At 47.3% G+C, this 11,040-nt stretch overlaps 1 protein-coding gene across 1 annotated transcript; it reads right to left on the bottom strand.

Annotated features, from left to right (window-relative positions):
* Nucleotides 1–476: 476 nt before the first annotated feature.
* On the bottom strand, nt 477–5,603 carry LOC125087350 (keratin, type I cuticular Ha7-like). The gene is made up of 7 exons (XM_047707579.1): nt 5,175–5,603; nt 3,826–3,908; nt 2,670–2,826; nt 2,176–2,337; nt 1,964–2,089; nt 1,364–1,584; nt 477–664 (listed from the first exon to the last, which is right to left on the bottom strand). The coding sequence occupies exons 1-7, from the start codon at nt 5,601–5,603 to the stop codon at nt 529–531; spliced, it is 1,314 nt and encodes a 437-aa protein (XP_047563535.1). The 3' UTR covers nt 477–528.
* Nucleotides 5,604–11,040: the final 5,437 nt, after the last annotated feature.

Here is an 11,040-nt window from a genome sequence, read left to right as displayed (position 1 = left end):
TTAGATACCTATGGATACCCAGTTACAGCTGGGTATCTGTCAACAGTGTCATTTTGCTGCAGGCTGATTTTTAACTGTGGTCCTGGCTGCCTTTGCCATCTCCCAGGACCCCTCCTGGGAGGGAGCCCCCAACCCCTGCTTCTGTGAGAACAGCTGTCTCAAGGGGCCCCTCGGCAACACTCTTGGCATAGGATGGAGACACTGACCACAGGCCCTGCACTATTCATGCTGCTGAAGTGAGGTTTATTAGCAAAATAAAAACAAGGCTACCTACCACTTCTCAGACCGTGAAGCAACAGGAGAGAGCAAAAGAAGTGTTCAGGACACCCTAAAGAGAGGAAGCCCAAATCCAGGGGCTGGAACTGAGCCGCTGGACTAGAAAGCCCATCAGCAGAGAAGGGTCACTGGGCATCAGTCTCCTGCCCTATAGGCCAAGGGAGCAAGCCCTCGGGGGGGCGGGCCTGCGGAGTGGAGACAGCAGAGCTGCAGACGGTTCCCATCTCCTGAGTCCTCAGGCTGAGGAGTGTGTCAGCATCGAGGTGTTGAGCTGGAGCCACAAGAGGCCCGAGGAGGCCCAGACAGGCAGGGAGAGCAGGGGGTACAGGCTACAGGGGTTGGGTGGGGCGTGCTGGAAGCTGGGGTCGCGCATGGGTTGCAAGGGAGCCTGCGGAGAGAAAAACGTGTTTGAAACACTGATGTCAGAAGTGCATGAAAGACAAAAGTACACAGGCATTTCAAAATCGGAAAAGCAAAAGGGGATTGTAGACCTTGGAGTTCCTGCTAGGCCTAGAAAATCCACAGTGGAGCTGGGACCAGAGCTCGTGGTGCCCCTGTGCAAAACCAGCCCTTCCGGCTGCAGGCAAAGGAACACGGACGAGAAAGGCAGAAAGGCTGGCCAAGCAAAAGCGGCTCAGCCGCCCTCCTGATTGACACACAGTACCCAGTCTTGCTCCTTATTGCTTAACGGGGTGTTCTATCCACCTTACCTCTTGCACAGCACAATGGGAGGACAAAATGAAACAATGGTTGCAAATGCCCTTAGCAATGTTTTTTAACATTGAGCATGAAGAATCCCTGTTACTAGAATACTTCTTCCAGAGAGAATTTAACAAAACCTAAATACACTGAGCCCCCCTGTGGCAGTGACTGGCATCTGGGAATATAACATGGTCAGCAAAATGGATGGCATGAGCTGAAAAGTTCCCTCACACCCTCCCTTATGTCCAAGAAGCTCACCAGGCTTACCAGGTAGCAAGTTTGTCCCCAGAGATGCAATCTGCCGTGCCACCCCTCCTTTCAAATCATCCCCACAAAAGGGCTCTGTTTTTATACATGACATTGGCACAAACATTGGGGTACTCACTTGCAGTCCTCGCTCTCCAGAAGTTTCCGGTATGTGTTGATTTCACCCTCCAGCCGGGCCTTGACGTCCAGCAGCACCTGGTACTCCTGATTCTGCCGCTCCAGGTCACCCCGGATCTCAGACAGCTGCTCCTCCACATTGCTGATCAGCATCTGCATCTGGGCCAGCTCGGTGCCAAAGCGGGCGTCAGCCTCACACAGGGAGTTCTGCAGACAGTCTTTCTGTAATGGCAAAGGGGGAGGCAGGTGGAAAATTGTGGACTGCAGCTCTCAGTCTCTCCAGTAAGACTGTGACACCCCAAGGTATTGCCAGACCTGGAGAACAATCTAGCTCCTGTTAGAAGACCTCAGTTAGAAGAACTAACAATGTGCCATTGCTCTTCATTGCAGACCCAGGACAAGTGTGCAGGACCTACCCCATATGGGCGAATGTTCATTCCCCAGCATCCACATCTATGAGAAGGTTCTTGCACAGGCAAGGAAGTCAAGGTTTGAACTGTGTCCTGGTCTGTATTTAAGGGAGGCCGGTACTGAGCCAGGAACTGCTCTTGGGAGTGGGAGCCAAGAAGAGGCCTCTAGGCCTCTGTGCAAAGGAACTCACCAGCGTGTGCTGGGCCTGAAGCTCCACCTCCAGGGCGTTCACCGTGCGTCTCAGCTCCAGGATCTCCGACTGGCAGCACCGCAGCTCCTCGGAGCAGGACATGTCCTGCTTGCTGATGCTTTCAGACTGAAGCACATGGCCACAAAGACATAATCAGCAACCTTCCCACGGGAAAGCCGGGGTCCCTCCCAGCTCTGAGGCAGCACCCTCACCTGATCCTGGAACCACTCTTCCAGATCATTGTGGTTGGTCTGCACCACGGCCTCATAGTGACACCGCATCTCCTGGAGCACACTGCTCAGGTCCACGGTGGGCTCAGCATCCAGCTTAATCTGGAGCTTGTCCCCCAGCTGGCTCCTCAGAATGTGGACTTCCTGTGGGCACAGGAGGGGGACATCCCAGTCATGGAGTCCCCACTGCCCTCCATCCCAAAGCCTCATCTCCCGCAAATCTACCTTCCCCAGTGATTTCCCTGTGCTCCTCTGCAGATAAGGCAGTAACCTAGCATTAGCCTAACAACTTCCAAATGCTGTGGATGAATAGCAATTTCCTACTGAAAGCTGGAGCTCACCTCCATAGCTTGTGAGGTTTAACCACAGGGCAAAGCCTGCAGAGCTTCCATCCTGAGTAGGAAGAAGAGCTTCACTGCTTCCCCCAAACGAGCCCGAATTCATCCCCAGAAAGTCTTACACAAAGGGCCATGTACCTGCTCGTGGTTCTTCTTAAGGCAGAGCACCTCCTCCTTGAGGGACTCCAGCTGGGCCTCCAGGTCACATTTGGCGAGTGTGAGGTCATCCAGTGCCCTGCGCAGGCCACAGATGTCGGCCTCCCCCAGCTGGCAGAGCGAGTGTTCCGTCTGGTACCTTTAGCAGGAATGATACAGGAGTAGAGAGTAGAGAGCAGAGGCACCCCAGGACACTGGCAACCATTCCACCAGCATCCTTCCGCAGTCTAATTGTGAGTTGGCATTTTGTAGGTGGCACACTCCCAGCCCAGAAAGCAATGGGGTATGCCCCATTCATTTGACACTAAGCACCACTAGGCAGAGTGGTCAGTACTGAGGGTGCTGGGGTAGACACATGGTCAGCATCTGCCCTCATGGGCTGATGGGCCAAAGGCAAGGGAGCAGAGTAATCTGACAACTGCCATGCCAGGTGATCCCTACAGACCCTCCTCTTCCATGCCCCCTACTAAGGCAGACTCTGGGTCCTGTCTCAGATTAGAAGCCAAACACCAGATGGGAAGATGGAAATGGCTTTCTTTAGCCCCAGAGGAGTGAGGCTTCTACAGAGCTCTGAAGAAAGACAATAAAACACAATGCTCCTTCCTGTTCCTGGGTTGGACCTTCTCAGGTGGCATAAATCTTTTGACCTTCCCAAGCCTCCATCATAGACAGTGGAGCATGATGTCTGTTGTGAGTTCCTAGTGCTAGTGCTCACAACTGGCTGGGAGGCAGCAGAATTTGGTAGGAAATGGCCTCGGGGTAGGAAATGTGGTGCCGGTTACAGTCCTACCACTCAGTAGCCACGTGGCTTCAGACAGGTCACTTCAGGGCCCTGAGCTTTGGTACTCTCACAAGGATGGAGCCATCACTGCCCTGCCTACCTCCCCAGGTCCTGGGAACAATAGCAGCAAGTGTATGATGTATTCTCAAACATGCCGTGAACTATAAAAGCTAAACAACTGAGGGGCAGAGGAGTGTTCTTTCAAGACCTTGGACATCATGCCCTCTCTTTTCTCCTGCTGTAACTCTCGGTTTGGGATCTTGGTCAATTATATCTCTGATGCCAACTGCATCACAAGAGATAAGAAGTTAGCCTAGGCACCTGCCTCCTCCCTCTGCCTGTTCTACCCCAACTCACTTGGTCCTGAAGTCATCTGCCGCCAGCTTGGCATTGTCTATTTGCACGACCAGCTTATTGTTCTCAGATTTGGTGCATAGGATCTGGGGAAAGAAAGTAGGTTTAGTAAGTCACTATCCCCAGAGCCATCAATGGCCTCGGGTCAAAAGAAGTTGCATTGGCTGAGATTCAAACGACAACATCCCTTTGGACAACACAAACTCCCAAACACGTAAGAAATGCTGCTGTGATACAGGGTGGGGGCTACGCTTGAGGATGCTTGGCAGAGGCAAAAGACATACAGCCAAAAGAACTGGGAGATAGAAAGGAATAGCAAACTGAACATATAACAGAGACTTAATTTTATTTTGCCAGCCATGATACTTAGCCTGATATAAACAAGATCTGAAATCTAGGCCACAGAACAATGAGCTGGTTATGAAAGCTTTAAATGAAGGGGGACACATTCTCAATCAGAAGTCCCTTATGCTGGTTGGCCAACTTCCCCAAAGGTCTTCTGTGAATCTATCCAGGTTTCTGTGGCCCCTATTTGACATGCTTTGCCTTCCTATCTCCAAAGCAAAGGTGTAGTTTCTTAAGAAGCATTGGATTGATTTCCAAAGGGGCCAGTATGCAGAAGAGACAAATGCTACTGAATGGACATATATTGGTTCATAAAGGACACTAGAATACGCTGCCTTGTACTGCGCCAGAACTTAGGTTGCACTGTTTTTGCAACTATAATGTTAGAATTTTTTTAAGATTTTATTTATTTATTTGACAGAGAAAGATCACAAGTAGGCAGAGAGGGAGACAGAGAGAGAGAGGAGGATGCAGGCTTCCCTCCAAGGAGAGAGCCCGATGTGGGGCTGGATCCCAGGACCCTGGGATCATGACCTGAGCTAAAGGCAGAGGCTTTAACCCTCTGAGCCACCCAGGTGCCCCAATGTTAGAATTTTAAGTACCAAGACTAAGTAAACATAGACTCAGAATCCTGGAGAGTCAAATCCAACATCTCATCTTTTACATATTCCCATTCATCTGCACTTGAGAAATTATCTTCCCACAACCAAAAAAAATTTTTTTCAACTGTGGCTGTTTCCACTTCCAATCCAGGCCCTGAAAATTTTGTGCAAGTGTCAGTAATCTTTTTCTATAAAGGACCAGACAGTAAATATATAAGACTTTGAAGGCCATGAATCTCTATCACAACTATTCAACTCTGCCATTAGAGCACAGAAGCAGCCATATGCAATACATTAATGAATGAGCATGGCCATGTACCAATAAAACTTTATTTATAAAATCAGTCAGTAGGCCAAGTGGGCCATAGTTTACCAACCCTTGATCTGAAGCACCACAAACCTCACCTTCTGCTGGAGCTCCTCAATAGTCTGGAAGTAGGACTGGTAGTCTGGACACATGGTGGACTCGTGACATTTGCTCGACTCTCGGATCATGGTCTCCAGCTCCTCATTGTCCCGCTCCAGCCGGCGCACCTTCTCCAGGTAGTTGGCCAGACGATCGTTCAGAAACTGCATGGTCACCTTCTCATGGCCATTCGGGGCACCTTCCACATAGTTCTCACAGACTCCAATGTTGCCGGGAATGTTGCAGGTCCCTGGCAAGGGGCAAGCGGTGTTACAGCTGAAAGGCATACAAAGGCTGGGTTTGCCCAGAGGGGTTGCCCCCACACGCGCTCGGTTAACATGTGCCAGGATGGCTGACAGGCACTGAGAGGCAGCCTTGGTCTCTGGAACCTGTCCACTGAGAAGAGAACTGCAGCGATGAGAAGTCATGGTGCTGAAGGCCAGACGTGTGCTTTGCCTAAAGTTAGATTTGCTTGAAGTAGAAGCCTTCTTCCTCCAGACCTTATATAGGTCTGTAGTGGGTGTTGGTACAAGAAAATAGGCATTTTCCTCATTAATATTTATGTTGATTCTCATACAATCACTCTATTAGTCAGGGATTTTTGTCTCTTATAAAGAGTTAATGAGCTCATGAAAGAGGCCTTCACCCACACAGGATACTTCCCCTCACTGCAGGGTCCTAGAACACAGAGAAAAAGAAGTCTTCTTCAAATGGCCCACATTCTGTGGCTTTTGTCTCTTTCCCCTCTGTCAGCTTATGTCTGTGAGATAATCAAGAACCAGAGTCTCCTAAAATCCCCTCAAAATCTCTCCCACTCCAGTATTCTTTTCCTGCCTCCAAATCTTCCCATCATGGCAAAGTCTAAAATGGTCATCAATCAGGCACATTGAGGAAAGCAAAACAAATCACAATTAGTTTCTTTCAGCAGGTGTGTATAGAGATCTCCACTGTGGGACACGGCTTAGCCTGCTTGGAGGGAGGGGCTTAGATTTTAGTAAAAGGAATAAAAAAGTAAATGACCTTTATTATAAATGCAATAATAGAAGGGGTTTTAAAAAAAAAGCTGCATAGATTTTAAGAAAAGAGCACACTGTGCAACTAGAAAAAGACTTCATGGAACAGGGAGCATTTAAGATGCGTTTTGAATGATAGTTTCCAGGATACAGTGGGACAGAGACCATCTCTCATAGAGACCAAAATGAACAGAATCAAACGTGTCTGGGAAATGGAAGATAGTATAACTGTGCTGGCATTTATAAGGAAGACACATACACCAGCCCTGGAAAGTTGTGTTCAGTCCAGGTTGTGGGAAGCCTTGAATGCCAGGACCATCCCATATACAGCCTTCAAGTAAAGCCAAATCAAAGGTAGGAATCTGTCCCTGGAAGCTGACTCTCCCCAAATATGAGAAAAAATAAATATCCATGTTCCTTAGGAAGGAAAGTAATAGAGAAGAGATGAAAGTCTCCAGTATCAACATTAGAGAACAACATCAGACCAGAAACAACAAAAGAGAAACCTAACTTGCAAATTGATTTTGGTGTCTGAAAACTGAAGAGACACTTTTTAATTACCATGGGTCAAAGGGTAATGAGAAATTGAAGTATTTTAAACTGAATTAAAATGAAAATACCACCTATCAAACTGATTTGGGCAATTAAGACTTCCCTGTGCAAGCATGAGATAAATTATCTTGGGAAGTGGGGAAAAAAATCTTCATGAATGAAACAGGGTAATCTGTGATTCTCAAGAAATAAAATTATGTTTTTGTGTATTAGAGTCTATAGGCTAATTAAGGCAGGCAGTGATTAGTATTTTATGGTGTCTGTTCTCAGGCACCTCCCCCTCCTTTCCGGCAGCTTTCCTTGTAAGACATTGGTCCTCTCACCCACTGACTCCCTCTTCACCTTGTTTAAGAAGATACGTACTCAAGAACTTTGATCTTCCATCTTTTGAAACTTCGTACATTTCTTTGAAATGCACCTACCTTTATGGTCCTTTACTTAGCAGACTGTAAAATAAAATTTAAATTTCCTTAATCTTCAGACACACTCAGCGCATCAGAAGCTTTATGGCCTCCTCTATTCCTAAACAAATAAGCCAGTGGCCAGTTGTTCAGTAAGCTCTGGAAAAGGGCAGCCAGCCAGCTTCTAGGCTATGCTAACGAAGACGCTGCTTTGACCCCATTCCTGAGATGAATGAATTCACCAGGAGGGCCCTTGAGGCAGTAGCTACATGTTTTAGGTAGCTCTAAAACATGGAATATGAGCCAAAGGAGATCTCAAAGTCCTCTAGTCTAAAGCCCTTTGGCATTAAATGTCTTCTGATAACCTTCTAATTCATTGTCCAGTCCACCACTCCCCAGAAGGCCCCTCCCATCATTGGCCAACTGGGCCCCTGTGGCTCAGTTTCCCAGGCTTTGAGCAAGATGCTGGAGTCAAGAGATAAAAACAGCTAGCTCTGTCTTCTGGAGTTATAATACAGGAGAGTTAGAATGTCCTTTATGCAGAAAGACATATCTACCTCCGTGCTATTTATAGCTATTGCTTTCATTTGTTCCTGCATTCATTCAATAAACATTGAGTGAGGACCCATACTGTGCCAGGCAGGCTCTGATGCTGGATGCTGGTGGTATGCTAGCAAGTAAGTCAGAGAGTTTGCCTTTTAGTTAATTTACTTTCTCGTTCTACCCATGGGGTCCCACAGAGGATAAATCAATCATTTGGCCACATGGCAGACCTTTAATTCTTTCTAATCCCCTTGCCATCCTGAATACATTCCTATGAATACATCCCATGGATGTATTACTCTTTTTTTTTAAGATTTTTATTTATTTTCTATTACTCTTTTTTTAAAGATTTTAATTTATTTATTTGACACACACACACAGAGATCACAAGTGGACAGAGAGGCAGGCAGAGAGAGAGGGGGAAGCAGGCTCCCTCTGAGCAGAGAGTCTGACGTGGGGCTCAATCCCAGGACCCTGAGATCATGACCTGAGCCGAAGGCAGAAGCTTAACCCACTGAGCCACCCAGGCGCCCCCTCTATGACTCTTAAGTGAGGACCCTAGAATGGAATTTCTGATGAGCTGGCATTAAGAGGCTGCCAACAAATGGCCCAGCAAACCTTCTCGCCCAGGACTCCTGGGTGCTCTATGCTGATCCCTCCAACTCTCATCTACAATATCATGTCTCATATACAATCAGTGAGACCCATGGGAACACTTCCCCTTAATTCTCTATGTACAGATATGGGCAATATTTACCAAGACAGAGGCTTACCACCATCTGTGAATTTGTCCCAGTGAGCTACTCCAAGTGATTCAATATTCGTATAACCTCCTCCAATGTTCAAAGCCCTTTCAAGGCACCATGAGGATTGCAATGATGAATCAGAGAAGTGCCCATCTCTGAAAAAGCTCAGAGCAGAAAGAGAAATAGTCATGTCACTCAAAGGAAAGAAAAGTCACAGAGAGAGCTGCAGGCATGGGGTAAGGGAGTTGGACATCAAGAGACTTCATCTGGAGCCTGAAAGACAGGTAAGATTTGGACAGGCAGAGGAAAGACGGAAAGAATTTCTAGAAAACAAAGATAACCACAGGCACACACTCGGAAGCAGAACCGTAATAGGTGGGCTCCAAAGAAGCAGGGGTGCAACCTCAGGAATGCGAGCAGGCAGCCAACAGAGGCCTGTCCCAACAGAGATAACTTTGAATGACAGAAAAATGTAGACCCCGAGTCAAATCGTATTTTTTAAAGCCTATAGAAGTGGAATTTATACTAATTTATGCAAAAAAAAATGTGGTCTCCTTATATTTTTATAACTTCTACACAGGTGATTCTCAAACTTTTAGGCTGTATCAGAATCATCTGGAGGGCTTGCAGAAAGACACGTTGCCAGGGCCCCATGCCAGGGTATCTGATTCAGTAGGTTTGGGGTCAGGCCCAAGAGTCTGCATTTCTAACAAATTCTCAGGTGATACCAACTCTGGGTCTGGGGACCACACTTTGAGAACAGGACCTCTGTTCTACAGAAAGAAAAGAGCTTCCTGGTGGCCGTCATCCTATATAAATGAAGCCCAGCGTAGCTTGGGCTACATTGGTATTTGATGCATTCAGGAGGGGCCAATGTTTGCGCATACTTGAAATGTGTTAGCATGGGTTGTCTTTAATATAATAAGCAATTCTGTTTGTTTTCTTCTTCCTAGTTTACTCTTCTTCACAAAGGTTTGTTTTATAAGAACATCTAAGACAGAAGGAGAAGGGAGGGACCAGAGGGGAAACCCATACAGTGTTTGTTAAACCTGTGGGTATGAAGTCTGTCCACAAGAAACAATGTCTGTAGCGGACAGATGAAGGTCAAGTGAAGTGATACTGATTAATATCTACTAGGTGCTGGGAATTTGGCTTGGCAGTCACACAGAATTTCATGACTCTCTCTCTCTCTCTCTCTCACACACACACACACACATTCAGAGTTGAGACACACTCTCACGTTTGACTACCTACTATGTGCTCCCCAGTATTGTACCTCAGGCTTTAATCCTTTCAATCACACTGCACTGCAAAGTGGTTGCCAGTATCCCATTATAGAATAAGCAAAAAGCTCAGAGCAGTTAGGTTACTTGTCTGTGCTCACAAAACTAGAAAAGGAAGTCCGAGAAACATTAGCTCAGGTCGACCAAGACCCTCAAACCCAAGCCAAGGCTTCTTGCCAGCCACCACTGACACCCATTCCATCCACGTGCTCCACTCATTGAACCAGTGCCGCAGTCCCCTCCGGGTTGCACACCCATCCAGAGAGCTAGAAGTATAGCAGGGAAAGGACAGAGTCCTCTGGAGGTTTTGAGTAGACAAGAGAGATGACCAAAGGGTAGTTTAGGAAAAGCAGCGCCCAGAATGCACCCTGGGATGGAAACGCTGAATTTCCATTCTGCACAATCTCCAGCACCTAGTGCAGTGCCTGGTACATAACACATACCCAGGAACTGTTAAATGAAATGGTGAAAGACTGGAGTGTGTGCAGGATAAACTCAGTACAGAGGAGACAGGGCAGATGGAAGAGGAGAAAGCTCCTACAAGACCCCTAGCAGCATGTGGTGAAATCAGGAGTGCCGACAGAGAGGAAGAGAAGGGGGCAGACATGTTACAAGAGGACTCTACCAAAACACTACGGGGCTGAGTGATATGGGGGTCAAAGGAGAGAGGGACATCAAAAGTCTTTGAGGTCCCTGGGTTCCTGGGACAAGAATGGGGTGGTAAGGGAAGCCGGGAAGTCAAGGCAAAGAGCTGGCTCGAGGGGGAAGATGCTGACTTCAAGTTTTGAGAACGTGAAATGTAGCCCAGCAGGACTGCCCACTAGGAGGACCGAAGGAAAGGCCTGGAGCCAGACGAGAGCAACCTGAATGGCTTGGACTCACTGAGACACTCTCCGGAGTCACTGAGATTTCTTACACCTGGCAGGCAGGTAGAGCTTGGGTTGAGCTAGCCCAGAGGCTCCTATCTGAACCAGGCAGTGATTCTCCAAGGGAGAGTCCCCTCTCCCTGCCAGAGGGGACGTGGTGAGGAATATATTTTGGTTAGAGGGAGTGTCATTTAAAAACAAACTGCCTGTGTTCTCAATGAGCTTTTAGCTATGACAGGGCTCGGTATTCATATTTTTGAGAGCTAAAACAACATTAAGTGAGAAGTGAGGGGTTTGTTTTGTTTTTTTAATATTTGTTAAAGAAAAGCCACGGATGAGGAAGAAAAAAAGGCTGAGAAACACAAAATTAGGTGACAAGAAAACAAAGAAATGATTCAATGAAATGAACTCGGGAAGATTATTATGAGTGGCCAACAGAAGGGGCAGATTTGCTTTTGTTC

This window comes from Lutra lutra, chromosome 16 (genome assembly GCF_902655055.1).
Source record: "Lutra lutra chromosome 16, mLutLut1.2, whole genome shotgun sequence".
NCBI classification, from domain to species: Eukaryota; Metazoa; Chordata; class Mammalia; order Carnivora; family Mustelidae; genus Lutra; species Lutra lutra.
This window is presented reverse-complemented; position numbering and strand designations above follow the sequence as displayed.